This window comes from Gigantopelta aegis, chromosome 10, assembly GCF_016097555.1.
Source record: "Gigantopelta aegis isolate Gae_Host chromosome 10, Gae_host_genome, whole genome shotgun sequence".
In the NCBI taxonomy this organism is placed as follows: Eukaryota; Metazoa; Mollusca; class Gastropoda; order Neomphalida; family Peltospiridae; genus Gigantopelta; species Gigantopelta aegis.
Window position 1 is genome coordinate 14,863,239 of NC_054708.1, and position 21,644 is coordinate 14,884,882.

Consider the following 21,644-nt stretch of genomic DNA (forward strand, 5'->3'; position numbering starts at 1 on the left):
AAACCATCTGAAGATCACTATACAGAAGTACACTGTAGTCATCGCCATGAGCAAAATATAGGTGAACTAGAGACCACTCTCCTGAATCACTCCTTTTAATAATGTACTAAATATATCATACATTACTATTTACTAAATAACTCCCGTAAAAGGAAAAAATTAAGGGTTTAAAAAGTTTATTACCTTCCAACATTGAAACAAGTACAACTCATTAAAAAAAAAAAACCATGGTGACCTATTTAACAGCAATGTGGTTGTTCTACATGTAGTCCAGTGTTTAATATTTTGGGAAAGTAATATTACAGATTTGCTGTATTTTAATTTTAACAGTGTAGCCAAATGTATTTTTAATCGGGGGAAACTATACCAGATTTGGGGTCAAAAGCGCAAGATTATGAGATGAAAATGCAACATATTTGTTACATTTTCATAATCCCATCAGAATCCTAAAAACATTATTTTAAATTCCCCAAATTCAAAGCCTGTAATTAAAAAAATATATATAACCACCAGTCTCATGGATGACTTTTTTTTCAGAGATGGCAAATAAGCATTTGTTTCAAATTGCTCAGAATGTTTTGTAAATTGTGGTCCCTTTTTTTTTCACACTTATTACTTGTTTCATCATTGTAAGTTAGTACCACAATAATGCAAGAAACAATTTTTTTTTTTTTATCATTTGAAGTCAGACTAGTAGAAATTTTGGGTGGACCAGTAAATGTTGTTAGGTACTAGTCTCATGGACTTGTGAAATATATTTCATTTCTGCACCTGTGGACACTTGAACCATACCACACATTTTCTACAAAGACAAAAAATTTACAAAAGAGAAGTACATTCACAATTACAAAACAATATATGAAATTTGTAAATGTGATTAGTCTCCAAAATCATTATGTCAAGGATGGCATTCTTGTATCCTTTCCATAAAGAACACTGCAATATGCATTCCCATTAACCATAAAATTCTTTAGCACATATGTATTACTCTTACAAAGGAATATTTACTCTTTAAAAGCACATTCACCAACATATTCTGAACACCACTCTAGCTTCAGCAGTCAACACTATGCACACACTGTACACAATAAACAAAATTCAATAGTAATGCAGTGATGATCAGGTGTCAAGATGATAACATGACCTGAAGGCAGTGTTCAACTTCCTGCTTAGAACTGCACACAGCTAGCTAGCAAAAGCTGGACATGTTCAGAGAAGAACTAGCCAAACGTCTGACTGTCTGGGTGCAGGCAGCAAGGACAAACACTGACAACAAACATGGATTAGAATACACACTACTTCCATACAGCACACCACTACTGTCCTATATCTCACCCTCATCAGACCATGCAGCAGTCTGCTTCTAGCTCAAAGTGCAGACAGCTAAAAGCCTATGGCTCAGTAGATAGATAGCCTGACTGCTAGCAGTGGGAGGAAGTCATCCAAGTGTGACAGCAGAGTTGATTTTGTTGGTTCTATTCCAGCAAGGCTGTGGTTAATATCTCTTTGCTGCAGTATGTGTATTGGGACAGAGCCCACCATGTGGAACAGGTCCAATACATGTGTTTCTGACCTCATCCAAATTCTTTTATGTGTACATATCACAAGGTATGAAAAAGCTGATTCTGGAATGAGTCTGTCAATAAACCAAGTAACCTTTACGAATATTTTCTTCCAAATCTCAAACCAAAAACTGTATCAGTCTTGAATTGGGACACGAATAATTTTCAAGCAGTGTCAACCCTTCAACATTGTACACAAAACAGACTATAAAGATTTTTGTTACTAGTGGGAGATTTCTTTCCAGAATGTTTGGTTTATTCTTTATTTTATAAGGAATGCCTGATGATTTGCCCAAGCAAATTTCCCCCTCAAATAAGTGCTTCAGGGATGTCATTAACAGCCGGCACCTGGCGATTTTTCGCCGGCTATTGAATCAATTGTCGCCAGGTATTGAACTTCAAATAAACAATGCTTGTCGACTTTTTGTTGATTAATGGCCGCCTATAATTTGATTTTCACCTGCTATTTTTATTCTTAATGACATCACTGTGCTTCCCTCACGCTATGTAAGTCTGGTCCTAAATAATTTGTTCATTTCAAAATTAAAAGACAAAAATTGTTCAAGAAAAATTATAAAAAATGTGTTAAAAGTTTTTTTAGGTTTTTTTTTCAGTTTTGAAGATCATTATCTTTCAAAATTGTCTCTAATTATTGCCTATTGGGCAAGTTACATACATCATTCCTTATTCTTGATATTATCAACAAAACAAAAAGAAGAAAAAAAAACGATAGCAATTAACCAAAAAAGAAGGCATTATGTTGATGACCTCAAAGTAGCCAACCCTTAGATCGTAGTAAACATTTTATCACCAATGCATCACAATATTAACATATAAACGCAGTTGATATTTTGTCGTATGTATATTCAGGGTTTTTCAATTATGACAACTTAAGTAAAAAGTTCAGATGTCATTTTGAAAAATAAAACAAATGCTCCCTTCTCAAAATAATATCATTTAAAAATCAGATATACCGGTAAGACTTGGAAGTTATAAAAATAATTAAGCTGTCATCAAAACTAAATACTGTTTAGTTTTTAATGGAAAAACAAAACCTGACATACTTTTAAAAACAAAAATTCTTAAACATACACATTTATTAATCCAGTCATCTGACTTTCTACTGTAAATACCAGTGTTTGAAATAAGCACTTGTCTGTTTGTCCTGACAAGTGAAAATCTATTCAGACAAGCAAAATGTGTTTCTGTGGTTGTCCAGTAGATAAGTGAAAAATTTCAGTGCAGTTTTATTTGAGCGATCACAAACATCATCCTGGTACTTGAAAAAAACAATCCGTTTATTTGGATAAGTGAAAATATTGACGGACAAACAGATTTCTAGATGTATTTGTCTGGTGGACTAGTATTTTAAAAAAAAAAATTGTTTTGCTTATTTCTATCACTGAATACACCAATCTTATCCATTTTATTGTTTCATCCTTTTCACTTCATTTGTTTAATTAGCTGCATCTAAAATATTCCAAGTAACTTTATACCATTGAAGTTTAATAAAATGCATTCATTTTGTAACTAGGGACGACCAATCAGTAGCAGTTTGCTGAAAGGTTAGGATTACCTTCCCTATTCCTCTTAGTCTTAGATAATTATCAGGAAGCATGACATGTAGATGTTCAGTTGACCCTTCCTATCTTAAAACAGAATATCAGAGATGTGAGTGCCAGGCAATATTATAAAATTGTAAAATTATACCATGCAGCCTGCAAGGAGTGATCATTTGCTGTGGTATGTATTGGCACACACCTCATTTCATAGGCATATACCCTGATGAGAAAAAAAATATCAATAAAATGTAAAAGAATGGGATCTCCACTCCATAAGACTGAAGGTTTAGCACCATCTCAAATCTGAAAGCATTGTGTACTGGGCAGCCATTCCATGTAGACCTAGCTCTGTGTGTGTGTGTGTGTGTGTGTGTGTGTGTGTGTGTGTGTGTGTGTGTGTGGTGTGTGTGTGTGTGTGTGTGTGTGTGTGTGTGGTGTGTGTGTGTGTGTGTGTGTGTGTTGTTAACACACATTTTAATTCTTCTTTGCATATGACACTGGACAAAAACCTTTGAGAAATGTGTATGGTCTTGAAAAGTAAGGGTGATCTTTTTAACACAAAACAAGGACAGAACAGTTCCAGGCAACTCTACAATGTGGATTTTTTTTTTAATCAGGATAAGAAGCAGCCTAACATTTTTTAATTTTTTTTGGTTGCTATCAAAAGTAATACTAACAGCCAACATCACTGCAGGGTTGGGGAGTTGGGGGGGGGGGGGGGGGGTCTGTAATATCCAGATTTTGTATCACACATTAGCATTTGTTTGAAACCTACACTATAACATTTATTTGTAATATAGCTTGTGGCAAAACAACAAAGAGAAATACCATTAAACCATGCTTTCCTCTTTCTTCACTGATAGTACATACATGTTTATCTTGTTTACTATTATTAAACACATTTACTACAGGTATTCACTACCTACAGATGACATGGTAAGGAAAACAAACATGTCACTTATCTGGGTTGAAAAATGGTTATGTACATGTATTTCACATAAATAAATCCTCAGGAAGGAGAATTGTCATCAAAATCAATCCTATCTCAAAAGCATTGAGTATCACAAAAGCTAGAACATTACTGCAACAAAGACATTCACAACAATAAAGCACCAATTTACATGCATCTTGTATTGCAGGTCCAACTTGATAAAAACATGAGTTGCAAATATTAGCTTACAATATAAAAATAGTAACAATCAACCACATAAAGACTGCTGATAGTAATGGTCATTTGTGTGAAGCAGTGCTCAGTGATTCAGTGGTAATGTTGTCCCACATTAGGAGAGCGAACAACAGATATAGACAGAGGGAGGTCAATTCAACAGCCAAAATAACAGCAGAAACATAAAGAGAAAACAAACCCACAACTCAGTAGTTAAAGGTTTACAGAGTCGGCTTTTTCAAGTCCTTAGTCTAATTATAAGATTGATGAATCATGGTTATGAGCAGTGTTGATTATAAATATGTACGACATTCCTCTTAATTAAATCAAAGCTAAGGGATGCTTCAAAATTCAGACATGAAATTATTTTGGACAATAACAAAAATCTTTAAAAATGTAAGGACCTTGAAAATAAATGAGTTCTCATTAGCTTTTGGTCATAGTACAAGAACAGCACAGTTTTCTAGTACTTAGCATTAAATGCCAAAATTTCCACCACCCAAAACTGGAGAATTTTTATCTCTGATAATAGTTTCTTTTGAGGGTGTGTGGCCATTCTTTTGTAATCCACCCACCCACAAACATAAAATTTAAATAATCAAATGCACATGAATAAAATAAATTTTTAAAATTCGAAGCAGACCCACCAAGCAAACAATAATAATTATGGTTTCTCTAGTCTCATCCATGCGGATCAATTCTGGATCTGCACTAATAGAAAACTTGCCAACATAATTATGTCAAAGGGCATGTATGTTGTAATGCAAGGTATGTCCTAAATTCTACATGTATTAGAAGTTAGAGGTATATTTTCTATGGTTTAACTGGTTATATTAGCAACTGCAGAATCATGGTGAAAAACAAATGAATGATGGAGAAGGGGTTGGAGCATGATATGAAGTCATGCAGGTTGCTTCATCATAAAAACAAGGGAGGGACGTAGCCTAGTGGTAAAGCGCTCACTTGATGCACGGTCGGTTTGGGATCAATCCCCGTCAGTGGGCCCATTGGGCTATTTCTCACTCCAGTCAGTGCACCACGACTGGTACACCAAAGGCCATGGTATGTGCTATCCTGTCTATAGGATGGTGCATATAAAAGATCCCTTGCTGCTAATCGAAAAGAGTAGCCCATGAAGTAGCAACAGCAGGTTTCCTCTCTCAATATATATGTGGTCCTTAACCATATTATGTCCGACGCCATATAACCGTAAATAAAATATGTTGAGTGCATCATTAAATAAAACATTTCCTTCTTCCTTCATCATAAAAACACAACAATACTTGTAGTTGTCATATTCAGAATATCACATTTATATTAAAAAAGGAATGGATTTGGACAAGTAAACTAAGATTACCGATCCTATTAGCTATAATATATTGATGTAAAATTTAAAATGGGATCTTAATTATAAACGTTCATTTCAAAGACTAACAAAACAAGTTTCAATGTTTCAATTCTGGAGGTCTATTTTTGGCAGAGAGATTTTGTTTTATTTTAGTTACAAATATACAGGTTTTTCTTAAACCATACTTTAATAACCAGTGTTACAAATGGGGCTATCCCCTTTAATACTTAAAACATGTCAAATACAAAATTTGATCTTTTTAATGGCCAACCTATTAGTACAACCTGCACAACATTACGAAATTCAATCTGCATCCAGCAGTTTGATCTGAGGCCTTTATTGTGCATTACCCAATACATAGCTGACAACCACTCTTTATGAATTGGGACCTTCATGTATAAAGGTTACAATTCATAAAGAGTGGTTGTAAACTATGTATTATACATAACATATAATAGCTAGCATATTCAGTGTAATCAAAGTTTGTATACTTTGAGAATTCGGCAAGTTCATAACATAGCACATTAGATGTAAATTAATCGAGGTCACAGCACTGTTTATTGACACTTAAGCAAACGTACTAGGGTGACACTCCATAATTCACATATGCATTCTAGTGATTTCCCTAGAAATTTGGCAAAGCATGGTAGACCACACACTTTTGGGGCATTTTCACCATTTTTGGGGGGCTTATATTTCATTAAAAATAGACAAAAATTAATTGAAATAAACATTAATGTAAATTTATATGTTTGCTTTAATAAATGAATGGCAAAAGATATAAAAGGTATATTTTATTAATTAATAATACCTTTTTTGGTGTTTTATAAAGGCAATTTTAGAATTAATTACTGAAAAAGGCTTCTTTAATCTCAGGGCAGCATGGTGCTGATTAAGGTTAGATGACACTAGACTACTGAAGCATGGTGCCGCACCATGCTAAAACAAGTTAGGGAAAACACTACATTCAGTCATCAAACAAAAACATTTCAATAGCACATTTATACTGTAAGCTGTCCAGCATTCAAAAAATAATAATGTTAAGCACTAGTTTATTTTTTATGTAAGGATATATCCAAAATGATGTTATTTTCATTCAAAAAGAAACCGGTCACATATTCTTACGTCATTTGAATATTGCGTAATGGCTTACTGGAATTAAAGTTGCAGATACAGTTTTAAAAAACTTGTATTAAGCTTGAGATTATATGATAAAGAGGTTATTTGCCAGTGCGTTTCGATATCGTCACTATCACATATTAGGAGTAAAAATAATGCATTATGTTTGCCACATACACAAAGAATTGTTTTTACAAACTGTAAGAATATACACAGACAATATATTTATAAATTAAGTGAATGTTTCTGAAAGCAACTTAGCATATCCATCTAAAATTGTACAATTCAATGCAGTCTTTTAATTTGTTAACATTGCAATAATGGGGTTGGTATCTAATGATTTCACAAAATAGTTATTTTATGCAACAGTTTGTTCAGTATTTCATCAGATTTACTGAGCAAGTTTCTGAGATCGCTACACAATTCTTAAATGTTTTAAAATACATTTGTTTTTAAATTGATTAATAATTGTCACTAATCAAAATTTAAAAAACAATATATATGCTTTCAAAACTTTTTACCCAATACCATGGTAATTCTGTACTAAAGAACTTTGGTCTTTTTGTACTAGTACAACATTTTGATAATTTTGTACCAGTTAATGCATACCATAATCAAAATAAATTCTAAGCCCAAGGGTATGCAGGCCTCACCATTTAAGGGGAGCCATCACTCCCACTCCCCATTACTCCCCTGAGATTAGTTCAAAGAGTAATTTTTGCTCCTCATAGCATGAATTTAAATGATATCAATATGGTAATATCTTAAATGGTTCCCCATAATCTAAGTTAAAGCATTGGAGAATATGAGAACTTGTAATTTAAAAGAAGAATGGCTACAGGAGATTCCATGGCTAAAATACAAGTCCCAGGGACAGGGCATGACATGGTGCATGAAGCAACACAGACTAGTTGGACCACATTCTTCATTTCATGAAACTTTACAAAGTAGACTAACTAACAATGGCATAAATATATTCTTGAAGGAAAATGATTCAATGAATGCCACAAAAGAAAACCCCACAAACTTTAACTAAGTAAGTAAAAAGTTAATATTGAAAACAATTCCGGTGTTTGAAACACATTTTTGAAAACTTCTTAACCTGCCATCATTAGGATTCACCCTGTCGATTGCCAATTGCTACAACATAGCTACAGCATACAGTATTTTGCTAATAAAATGCCTTTAAATTAGCCACTTTTGAATAATTATCTAGCAAATAATCTAGATGAATCTGAAAATTGACTCAAAACAAAATTCCATCTCATGATTTTGATAATCAATGTTTATTCTAATAGCTAACTTAAAATATTGTCAGTCTTTTGTTTTGAACACTTTGGTGCAAGACTGGACGTCAACACACGTCATGCCATGTGCAGTTGATCAGTTAAGCACTGTTAGGTTCTCAGACAGATTCATGTCAGTACTGCCAGAAAATACTAATCATTACCATTTCATTTTAGTGTAACAATGACACATTCGGTATCACTTCTTAAATACTATGACATTTTTAAATATTCAGCTGTTTTGCATTAAATTTTTTACCGTTAGTGGTTGTTTTTTATAACAAAATATTCTATTTGGATTGAGTGTATATTTGGGAACTTTTTCGAACGAACACAGAACACTATAAATTTTAGTTAAATGTTCTCTTTCTTCTGTAAAGGGTAAAGTCACTTCTCCTACTTTATCAGTCATATGTTAGTGCCTATATCCAATTTGATAAAATATTTATAAATATATTAAGAACATTATACCGTGAAACCCCTCTAAACTGCACCTTCTGTAAACAGCAGGGCTCACACTAAACAAATTTTGGTTTAGCCAATTTTCAAATTTATAGAATATTTCTTTGAAGATTGTTAAAATATGGTTAATTTAAGGAATATTTTATTAGTCAAAGACTAAATGTTGTAGTCACTTTGCATAAAAAGTAGTAATTGGCAATGGACAGAGTGAGCCCTGAAACTGGAATTTCCTCAAACGGGACGTTTTTCAAGGTCTATTTTTAATAGGGTCTCCATGAGTACTCGAGTTCACAAGACTCGAGTACCCATGCAAGGAAGAGCACTTTCATTTAATTATATTTTTACGTCACTTTCCCCATATGCTTGCCGTCGGTTACATTATAGGGATATGAGACATGGAAGGAAACAAAAGTGGAATGTAATCAAATTATAAATTTGGCATCCATGTTCAGTGCTGTATTTAAGTTTGTTTCTTTAACGACACCACTATAGCACATTTATTTATTAATCATCAGCTATTGGATTTAATTATTTCGTAATTTTTATATAAAGTCAGAGAGAGGAAACCTGCTACATTTTTCCATTAGTAGCAAGGGTTCTTTTATATGCACCATTTCATAGCCTTTAATATACCAGTCGTGGTGTACTGGCTGGAACAAGAAATAGCCCAATGAGCCCGATTGTGTAAGTGTTGGGTACTTGGGTCTGGGTCAAATTTGATTCTCGAAGCCCTAGTTTTTAAATATCAGTAAAGAAAATAACCTCTCTATATTGGACACCCCTTAAAAACAGACTTTTTACTTGGTCCTTTGGATGAACGGTTTAGAGGGGGATTCATTGTAATTAGAATACAACCATTTTCTTGGCTATAAAACAAGACCGTCACACAGTTGGGCTACAGTTGAATCGCTGAGTGACTCGGCATTCATGGTATCAATGAATCCACAATCCAAAGTTATCATGTCTCATATTTTTATTACCTCTGTTTGAGGACTCCAACTTCAGAGAAGAATTAACAAAACAAAAAGACCCCAAAAAACTTAGACAAAATAAAAATTTTGCTTGGATGCCCAGATCTTTTATGTTCCAATTTGTAAGAATTTATTAAACAAACTCCTGATTACAAGAATTTTTTTAAAACAATTTCTGTAGCCAGACCACTGTTAAAGTAATTTATATATAACAACATTTTAGCTTTAAAACAGGGAATTTTCAACGTTACATTCTTTTGGGAAGGACTAGGTCATCACCATGGAGCACAGGGCTAGTTCTGCCACTCGCCAAATTCGCCAGTTGCGAACTTTAGGAACAATTAACAAATTTTACTTTAATTTGGTGAAACAATTTCAAGTAATAATTGGTATTTTGTAGGAAAATAACTGGATTTTGCATTTCTTTTAGATAATTTGGCGAAATGTTTTGCTCACCCAGAGCTAGCCCTGAAGCCTCAGCAGCTAGTCACAAGTCTCCAAAGTTATTTCCTAGATATTATGTTGCAGATGATATTTACCTGTGGGTGTGTAAGAAAAAGCCCATAGCCCCCTCTGGTTGGATCAGCAGTGGACTAATAATGCCCAGTCACATTCAATCTACCTACCACAAAACAGACCATACAGCCAGATGCAATTACATCCTGCAGCAAACAGCTGGCATATATCTTCAGGCAATGATGTCAGCAAATATAATCAAATAACTGATGATGAAAAACAGGTAACATTTTGCTCGGTATTGCAATAACAATTTGCTATCCAAGTTTTAGAGATCATCATACAATTCTAAAACATTAAATAAATAGTAGTTGCCAATTAATTTTCAATTGATTAACTGTCACTAATAAAACTTTTTATAACAAAATGTTACATAAAAAGTACTACATTTAAGGAAATCAAGTGCCTAATTTTGTGAACAATTTCTTTATAATTTTCATTTCACGATTGCCAAACTCTTATTCAAGTGCTATTTTTTTCTTGGTCCCCTCCCTAAAATATTAAAATATTGCCTGGGTCTGCCCTTGAACAAGGCCCAATATGATAGGTACTGTCATTGGATACAATGAGTTCTACATCAACAGAACATTTTAAATGCAGGGTTTCTGCCAGAGGGTATGGAGGGTAAAATTAACGTGTACCCTAAATTCAATTTTTTTGTTTAATTTTAAGTTAGATGATAGTAAGAGAACTGCTGTTTAAAAATTTCGAAGAACATGAAATGCAGTGTCTAATTTTAAAACATTTCAAACCCATAACCACCTAGTGACCTAGTAGGGTAACTTATTGTCTGTTTTGATTTTATTACGGATCCTTAGTTTTCTGGCAGAAAGCCTGAGATGTAATACCAAATTCTTAAACTTGTTCACATTCCTTACCAAACAAGAATAATATGAAAATAATTAGAGCTGGGCGGTAATTTAAATTCAGGTTCAGTATTGGTATTTTGGGGTAAAAAAATAAAGAAGAAAAAAAAGCTTGGTAACCCTATAATATATTGTGATGTGTTGCTCAACTTTGTGGAAAGACATTCCCTTATTTTTTGCCCCTCAGTACCTGGTACAAAATAGTTGATATAATGTACAAGCCGACTCATTTTATGTACCATCAGTTGAACTGGAGATAACTGGCTAACTGTTGGTCTGACATTCACGGTCTGACATTCACAGGTATTGGTTTTGCTGTACCGATAAATTTTCAATAATATTATTGTAATAAAGATATATGAATAATAATAAAGATTTTTTTTAAAGTGATTTCATTATGTGGGATAACATTTTTGTTATTTTTATTTCCAACGTCTTTGAATGAATCGATCACATTGATATTGCCAGCTGATAAAAGTAGTTTTGTTTTTGTAAAGGTGGTGTACATATGTTATTTGATACCCAAGACAAACCCTGCAATTAAGAAAATGTCTATGGCAAATAATCTGCTATGGAAAAATAGTGTCCACAGCAATTTTGTTTGAAACTATGGATTGTAAGTAAATTTTAATGATTAGTTTGTTATTTATGTTGTTTATCAATATACTTTAAGATTTATTCATACCAGTGGTGGTATTCGTTGATCAAAAGTGACATAACAGTTAACATAACACACGAATGACACATGCACGTTCAAGAACAATGGGGTTGCAAGGTGATGACAATTTATCATATATAGCATAGTCATTCCGCAGTGACGTGTCAGTTCAATCTTTATATTTTAATTATATTATAGAGCAATTCCACGGTAACTGACGCAACATTCAGACATTTTTTAAGGTTTTGATTATTTTATTTTTTGTAAAGTATTCAATAAAATTCTTAAGAATGTTTTTGATTGAAATAAATATGTTGTGACAAAGTCATGTCAAAAGAAAATTTCATTGCATATAATTTCAGCGCAACTACAATCACAAATGAAGTGTGGGTAACTGACGCAACAAAAAAAAGTAACTTTTATTTGACATGTCTTTGAACGTGCCAAAATTCTCTGAATCTGAAGTATTAAGTTTTTAGGTATATATAGAAATGTGTAGTGCACAGGTAATCTATGATCACTAGAACAAGAGAACTAAGTTTTCGACAAGGAATTTTTTATTAACTTTTTTATTAATGGGTAACTGACGTAACACTAAAAGTAACTGACGCAACATTTGCGAATCATAAAAACTAATAAGAACATATTTTTAAAATAAAACATTTGTCTTTGGCAACTGTTTCATCTAAATTATAAGAAATACACAAATCTTAAAGGGAATTAAAAAAAACTAACAATAGGGGCATGTTCAGGGTGGTGGGTTGGGGGGTCAACCCCCATATCCCAACCCTATCCCTGCCAGTCTAAACCCCCACTCCCTTCAAAATGTTTTGCACACATGCCTCAACAATGAGACAACAGCTTACGTTTACAGGGGACAATATTTCGAAATCTGAGGGAACCGGAAGTCGGTTCACGTGGCTTTTACCTAGGTAAGCAATTGTTCGGTTACGTGAATTATATTTGCGTAACCCGAGGGTTACCTCAAAATTACGTTCAAATTGTATTTTAAATACATAGTTTTAAGCTGAAACGTAAAGTTAAAACAAATACAAAAGAAAACATTTTAGGAAAAAAAAATTCTTTAATGCTTGCTAAAGTTAACAATATTATAAAAGAACTGAATATCAGCCCCAGTACTGAAACAAAATACAGTGGCGTAGCCAGAAATTTTCTTAGCATTACACATGCCAAAGGCGTGCCCGAGTGAAAACTTGGAAACAGGATGCCTAACTATTTCGGAGTCTTTTTTTTTTTTTTGTAATCTTTTTTTTCGAGTCAATTTTAAGAGGATATTTTATAGAACAATTACAGACAGCCTCGACCTATTCCCGGATTTTGTTTTTGCATTATGCATATGCGTACTGTGCGTAATCATTTGGAGGGATTCCGTTTTGCGGTGGCTATGCTACTTTCACTTTATCGATGGTACTTCTATACTACAGTGACATTCCAAATGTTGTTGTTTTTTAAAGCTCATTATGCGATGTTAGTATTTTTCAATTTTTTTGACACTTTTGGATTCCTGTTTAGGTTAAAATTGTTTTTAACACATGTAAAATTAAAGGCAATCCAATATTATGTCTACATATATTCCTTTAGAGATAAAATAGCAGCAGATAAATTAGCCGTCTCCAGCGGTCTGAGCACATTTCTTTAAAACTTTTGGCTCGACTCTATACTGAACATTTCCTTTAGACTGGTTGCAAATTACAACTGTTGAAATATAACGTTGTTTACAGATTCACTGCGCATCAAGTATCTAAAATTCAGCCTTTAGAAAACATTGGTCGAAATACTAGTAGTATGTCTGCGTGAATAAACGTCCTGTAATCATGAAATTTGCAAGTTTTAATTTCTGAACGTTTACAGGTCATGACGTAACCAGTTTGCGGTTCACGTAAATTTAAGTCTGCGTAACTGACACGCGAACAGAACGGCGGTTCGCGTGAAATATTGTGCCCTGGTTTACATGTACATCTTGATTTGAAGTGTAATGATTTGGGTTTTTTGCAATTTTCAAGTATATATACTGCATTCACTTTCTTATGACATTACCATATGACTGAACCGAACCAAATATTTCGTGGGAATAAGGCAGATATTGTAAATAACCCATATTCTTGCTTTAAAATGGGGGGGGGGGGGGGGGGGGGGGTGGGGTGTATTCTCAGCATGCTGTTCTGTCTCATTAAAAAAATTCTTGTTTGATTTCAATTTATCTTGCTCCATTTTTCACTATTCTGTTCTTTTCCCCCTCCAACCTCTTTCTGTCTTCATTCAAATGTGCTTTATTCTCATTCATTTTCAAGGTTGCTGTCTTGGGAGGTATTCTACTAAAAACATCAGCAACTTGGGATATTTTTAGGAGTAGTAATCAATTTATCAAATGAAAGGACATTTGTTATTTATAACTATTAAAGGGGTAATCTCATAGTTGCATAATATATTTCCAAAAATTATTATTATTATTTTATTTATCTTTTGAAATGTAAAGATTATTCTTGAATTAAGTTACATGCCCATAAAACATTACAACCAAATAACTTCATTTACAGGTAAAAAAGAATAATATCATTACAAAATTAATTTCAGGTGACCAACAATTGTGTGAAACCACATTTTGAATTTGAGTTGCAATTGCACAATGACAAAGGACTGGCTGTTTTGTTGAATAACTGATGCAAACTGTTTATGTACTTTACAATTTTAGCTAAGAATTCATGGGAAAACACTGTGGCACTAAAGTGTAATGTTAATTTATTTTTCTGAGTTAATTATGAAAGATTATGTATGAAATCATCTAATGTGTAGTTATTTATCATAAATAAATGTAAAAATAGCAAAATAAGTAACTTGCCACTACATGTATGAAACTGCAATTTTAAATTTGTTTTACCGTTAATTATTATTGAACATTATAGATACTGTTTACAATAAACGGTGCTGTACATATATTAATCTAAGCTAATGAAACAATGTCTACCTCTGACATCACAAGCAATACAACATATCTAATGAAAAATTATTTGTGCATCTGAAGGCAAAAGCTATACAATATATATCTTGATGTATATGCACTGATGCTTGTGAAACTGCTATCATCTACATACATGTATCTATTTAAAAACAGTGTTAACTGAGTCATGATTATCTTATTTTAGTGAAATAGACATCTTTAGATGAACTCCTAATTAGGAGTGACAGTATTTGCAATTCTTGAAAACTATTTTTTTTATAGTTTTACACAGATGTGATAATAAAGAAATTCTAAAACTTACAAGTGCAAAGGTCAAGAAAATTCTAAAACTTCATTAACATATTGTTAAATTTTTTATAGCATTCATTCTAGTTTGGGAATTAACACATTTCACAATCTTACATTATGCCTCCAAGAAATATAACAATGGAAAATAATGTATGTGTTGATGTGTTGCGTCAGTTATTGTCTGGGAGTTCCACCAGTTACCAATACATTTTAATTCTTGGTGTGCCCACTTAGATTATTATGTTGCCATGTTGTGTAATCATGGCACAACTAAGAGAATATAAAAAAATATAATATACGGTAGCACTGTAGGTCAATATTAAAATTAAGCTTCAAAATGTAACTGACGCAACGAGGTCATGCTATAAGTTCAAGTTTTTATTCATAAAAATCTATTCCAAATTTATTAATTTGTGTTGTTTGGGAATTACCATTAAGATCTTAGAAACAAAATGCAATACTTACCTTTTTATCATATTCATCCAATTTTAATGACATTTTTGAAAAACAATTTCAGTGCAATTTGGGTTCTATTCTTAAGGAGGAAATAGCACAAATTAAAGATGGCCACCAGGTCACGTCACAGTTTTGAATTAAAACCTGAGTATTTTATGGTTTACTGATTATCAACAAATAATTCTATGTGAAAAATAAAGGCATAACAGTGAAAACAAATTTCACTCAAGAGGTATAATTTTTCGTGCAATTGCCCTATATCAAAGTCACAGAATATATTTAATGCGCTATAGCATTAAACTAATTAATGTTCTTTAATAACGGCATAATTTCTGTTAGGAAATCTGTCACCAAAGACCAAAACCCCTTTCAAGCCCAAGTAAATCGGTAAAATTTGTTGGGATTTTTTTTTGGATTAAGCCACTCAGCACCAGAAAAGGGCAGCATATTTAGCCAATATAAATGACTGAGAAATACTGATTAAACTATCGGAACGATCTCTCTCTACATATATATTTCTACAAATATTTCATCATCAGGCTGACCATAACACTTCAAGTGACTTGTAGGCAACCTGGAGTTTATGCTAAACATTTTATTGAAAATAAAGCACCTGTAATGCACCACAGCCACTGTTCAACGATGTATAAGCTGTCACACTCCTGCAATCCAGTCTCTGCGATGCATGTGCTATGAATGATCTGTTGAGTTCCATGACCTAGTTTATACTCGCTTAATGCAGGTAATTTACGATCATGCCCAATGACACTGATATTCAGATACTTAGTTATAACGGTGCAGTTTTACTGTTTTAATATTTATTTTTAATCTGTTTTCAGTTCACAAAGTATATTTTATTTTTAACAATAAGGAAAAAATTCATCTTGAAAAAATATCCAATATAGTCCACGGCAAAAAAAATGCTGCAGAGAATGAAAATATTTGCGTCAATCTCCACGGCATTGCTGACTGCTGCATGCAATTGCAGGGGTTTAAAATAAATGAACACAACCTCAGTACCTCATCAAATTTTTTTCCATTTCTATAAGAGGTGATATCCCTAAGAAAATGAAAAGTTTTTATTTTATTAGGAACTGGTAAATAAACAAAAGACTAAGTAAAAATCATCAGTTAAGACCAATTAAATCTGCAATTGAGAACAAAATATCATGAGAGTCAATGGATACAAAAGACAGAATGACCATTCTGATCATGTGGCAAATTTGGTGCCAAAATAAGTGGGGTTTTTAGTTGGAGATTGCTGCAATGAATTTTTTTTAATGTTTTCATTGCTCATATAAAATATAACTTTCAATGTGTGTATCAAACATAGAAACGGATACTGGTATGGGACACATAGAAGCTGTTAAAAATACTGTTAAATTATGTTACGGTAATTGTTGTAAGCTAGTGTAGTTTTTCGTCAGTTGTTTCCATACACATTGTGGCTTGTTGCCTTTAATATAAAGTGTGCAGACTGATCATCTTTTTCAATGTATGAAAAATATTTGCATTTTGAAATAGCAGAGCAGGGCTCTGTAAAATATAGTAGATGTGGAAAAATAAAAATGGGTCCCAAAAAATACAGGGGGCGGAAAAACCTGGCCGGAGTATACCCATTTTACACAAAAAGCACTACTTTTGCATGGGCCAGAATTACCACAAACAAGTCTTCAATGTCAACAAGTTACACATGTTTACAAACTACATGCTCTCCCCTGTCACTTCAGTCAAATAGTTGCCACTTCATAGCTGTCTGTCAAGAAACAATCACAGTCAAACAGCAGACTACTTGCGCAGACAAATTTCCGGATTTTGGACAACCAAATGGGAAGATAACTGTGATCCGAGGCCAGGTTATTTCAATGAATAAGAAGCCAAAAGGTCTCTGTTTATCAACTAAAGTACAATTTTGAAAAAAAATATATAAAAATAACCGAAAAAAGGATGATTTTGACCCAAAAAAACATGTTTTCCATGTTTTTCCGTGGGAAATGGGAATTCCATTTTCAACCCCTGATTCCGTGATTTCTGTGGTTGTGGATTTTCTGTGGCTCTACGTATGTATGTATAATATCAAGTATTAATAAACCTTTTTATACATTTTATTACTCAACTGACTATTGAGCATGGTACAATAAACATTAATATCAATAAATGGAATCTGTGACATTTATTATTTGCAGGAACTATTTGCAATTCACAGTACAATTTTAATTATTAAATGGGGTTATTTCAGACTTTTGGTAATGGTACTTTTAAGTTCAAAAGTAGCTGTGGGCATGAAGTTCCAAATACACTGAAGCAGATTTAAGTTCCCAAAGCACAATATACATTTCAGTTATGAACTGACCAATGGGAATTTCATACTGGAAAAATAATAAATAACAGACAGGGAAAATATTCAAATAGGAAGCATTTGTATAGGGGTTTTTTTATTCTTAAATTTTTCAAAGCAGCTTGTCAAAGATTTAAACTTTTCAATTTGTTTTTATTTTAAATATAATAAATGGATAACTTGGATGGATAACAGATATAGCTTGCATAATGTATGGGTCATGAATAAATAAAGTGTCACAAAACCCCTGTAAAATATGAAAACGTGTCGATGCCGTGTGTGGTGTTTGGGCAATGGGAGTTGATTGCCATCCATTCACCCATTGGACATGACTTGGCTTTGCGACGATCATCCGGCACCCACGGCGTCGCGCAGAGGCGAGTTAGCAATTAATGGAGTCATCAATGAGAGCAAACTGATAAAAACAACTCGTGTATGGTTATAGCGTCGTCACAAACCAGTCTCTAATTGTCGAATGAATACTTAGAAAATCGCCAAAGACCTTGTGCAAACTATACCTGATCTGCTTCTTCCGTGGTCGCCGCCATTAGGGACAAAGGTATACGCATGCGCGTAGAGTTTGCCTAATTCTGCAACCGCGAATTCCCGCGCTGTACTCTCTGACCCGTAAACATTTGATGATGGTCAATACATTGGTGAAGACTTTCAGTTTCTTACTTTAACTAAATCATTTAGTGTGTGCTTGCAGTTATAGAGCATGAGACGTATCTACATGCTTGCTTTAATGTGTAGAATATAAAAACATGTTACATTTTACAAGAACGAATAATAAAAGTAGGGCTTGGTTGTTCCAGGGCGATGAACCAGACCAAGGTGATATTCTTGGAGAGGAGTCTGTCTGTCTTCAGCTTTATATGTTCACGTTCTTCTAGGCCTATATATTTTTCTGTATATCTATACTAGACAACCGTTTTAAATTACAGGGTTTTTTTTATTAATTAATGTCTTATTATGACATACATGTATTTTTGCGCTAGGCAAATGTAGCAGATACAAAACGCAGGCTTTAGCTAAATTAACATTTGAAGGATGAAAGATAACTCACAGAAAAACATGAATTTAAGCATTCTGTTCCTCCCAACATTAAAACAGCACTCTACTTTTTTTTTAATAGCAATAATCTTCATAGTCGTATATTGAAAAAGGAAATTAGTGCATTTTATTTAGTTTGTGTACGTTCGAAAAATAGTTAACACCCTAATCTAGTAATGGCTAAAGAAAAAATAAGTTCCAGCTCTTTCTTTTTTCATGGAACGAAAAACAAAAATACTTTAAAAAGTATCATTATTATTTTTTTATTATTAATTAGAACTTCCTTTTTTCTCTTGTTCTGGGTTTGTTGTTTGTTGTTTGTTTGTTTGTTTTTTCACTTTTTTGGTTTACTTTTTTTTTTTTACTTTTTTTTTTCTTAAAATATTTAGTAATACATATACTTTGCTTCCCTTTCCCCCCCCCCCCCCTTTTTTTTTTTTTTTACAAAACAAATATTTATTTGTGCTTTCTTTTCGTTCCCACCCGCATTCATAGCTCATTTGTCTTTCTGTTCATGGAAGGTTTTTTCTCTTCTGTTTATCAGTACGCTTGACGTCTTCTCCGGTCGTAAAAGTGTAGGCCGTGAATAAAATGTATAAGTATCTAATAATAATTTGTCTCTTGCTGGTTGTAAGGAATGTATTTTATTAATCCGGAAATGGATAGCAAAACTATTCTTCAGACAATTATTAGTTCCACATGTTGTTTTGTTAGTGTGACCGATTGTTATTGTTCTGGTGCTTTGTTTTAGGGATATGGGTTTAATACCCCCCACACACGCACACCCCCACCCCCACACCCAAACCCCCACACATACACACTTATTTTTGTTTTTGTTTTTAAAATGCATATATGTTTTTTTATTTGATTTTACCTACACCTTTCAATTCTATACCGTATATATACATTAGCTTGTATTGCACCTTCAGTTTGTCATTGAATATGTGGAGTTGCTATAAACCATGTTTTGTCACAACAAAAGTCTATTTTTCATGTTCCTGGTATAGCCTACCGATGAAAACAAGCATCAGAGTAACATAGATCTGTTCTGATTTTAAAGCGTTTTACAGAATTTCAGCTTTTTTTCATAGAATTATTTTCTCAAAGTACACTGAATTCGGTACGAAAAATAATCAAATAACTTATGATACGGAATTTTGGTATTTTTAAAGATCACTGCAAGTCTTATTTTATACTACATGTACATCCCTTCAGTATAGTATTACGTTCTATGTACAACTTTAGCATGTAAGCTTCTGAGATTCAATATCCCAGATGTAATCAGTTGTTTACTGTATGTAAGGCAAAGCCTTCGTCTTAGCTCTCTAGCATAGGCATGCCTCAGTATCACTCTAGTGTGTAGACACTACCTGTACTATTGTATACACATAGTGCTAAATTACTATAAGTAGCCTACAACAACGCAGTGTCTAGATCTGAAATGCGCTGAGCCTAGAAGCTAGAATAAGAAGTATGGAGTGAGTGACCTACTTAACTATGGCTCAACCAGCGACTAACAAGGTAGAACTGTGACCTTGGCGTGTATTCACTATCAATCGTCTGGCGCTCTCTCTCTCGTACTGTACATGATATCTCTACTGTAGTTTGGATTCATCAATAGACAAACTGTAAACAATTACCCAACGTAGATTGAGTCACTCCATGAATGGCATGACGACGATTTAGCTTTATGTGGTCTTTTGACGCACAATGTGATGGACGTCTTTATATGCTCTGCGCATTCACTCACGTAGTACTAGTGCAGTTGTCCTCAAATTCTGCGCCATTTTCTTCTTTCATTTTTTGTTATGCTTCCAAAAAACCCTGTGAGATGTTGAACAATGGTGTAGATAGCGAGGGAAGGGGTGGGTAGGTTTATAATCTGTAGAAATTGCCACAGTCGTGATCTCACATTTTAGAAAGACGCAGTAACTGGCAGTGCCTTATTGTAGCAGGGATATGGTTTTCAGCTTTTTATCTGATTTCTGCTGTGTGTGTGTGTGTGTGTGTGTGTGTGTGTGTGCACAAAATAGATTGGATTTCATCTGAAATGCTTAAAAGTGACTTTTATTTAAATATAGTAGAGAGGTTTTAGCTTTTAAAAGACCATTTCAGCTTTTATTTTTAAATGGGTATCATCACATCTATGTGTTGAGTGCTCGCACAAGAAACGATTTCGAATAAAAAATCTGAAATGATTAATTTATACAAACTTTTATTAACCAAATAGTAAAATTCTATAGACAGTCTATATATTTTTTTTAAACTGAAAAGGTGACTAAACGTGCTACCTAAGAGGTGCTCTGTTAATAACATATACTAAATCTGCTCTACCATAACTGAATATCCAATCAATAACCATAGATCACTCTTGGTCCAACTGGTGCATGTCAGCTGTAAGTAATTGATAAACTGATTATTACCCCACCCACCCTCGAGGAAAACGGTTAGCTGTGGATTTCATACACTGATATTCTGATATAACAGGATTTTAGCTGCCTGCGGATAAAAAAGCTAATTTATACAATATTTCTGTTACTAAAGTGAAAGACCAATATGCACTATGTCTTATTTATTGTCCATTGTTATTCGTTAAATGCCTATACAAAGTTATATGACAAATGCACATGTTTTACAGCGACAGTTTGCCTTCTGTATATATCATAGGACAAATTGGTCAACAGTTTAGTAAATGTTAGTAAAGATAGAATATTAATATTATGCAAATGTTTTGAAAATATTTTGAATATTACTATGCGTGCGCACACACACACACACACACACACACACACACACACACACACACACACACACACCAACAGAGGAAAAATCATGATTAAAAACATAAAATAAAACCAACACTTTGTATTGATGTTTGAGGTGTATACTCGTTATTTCCATCCAGCTTAGATGGTAGATCATTCTCATTCTCTCTCTCTCTCTCTCTCTCTCTCTCTCTCTCTCTCTCTCTCTCTCTCTCTCTCTCTCTCTCTCTCTCTCTCTCTCTCTCTCTC

The 21,644-nt window shown here is 33.5% G+C and overlaps 1 protein-coding gene across 1 annotated transcript in view; it reads right to left on the minus strand.

Annotated features, from left to right (window-relative positions):
- Positions 1-18,125, minus strand: part of LOC121384491 (histone-lysine N-methyltransferase EHMT2-like) — a 96,487-nt gene extending 78,362 nt beyond the window's left edge. Inside the window, exon 1 of the mRNA XM_041514899.1 lies at positions 18,096-18,125. Coding sequence (XP_041370833.1) covers positions 18,096-18,125 — 30 coding nt within the window. The remainder of the gene's footprint in view (positions 1-18,095) is intronic.
- Positions 18,126-21,644: the final 3,519 nt, after the last annotated feature.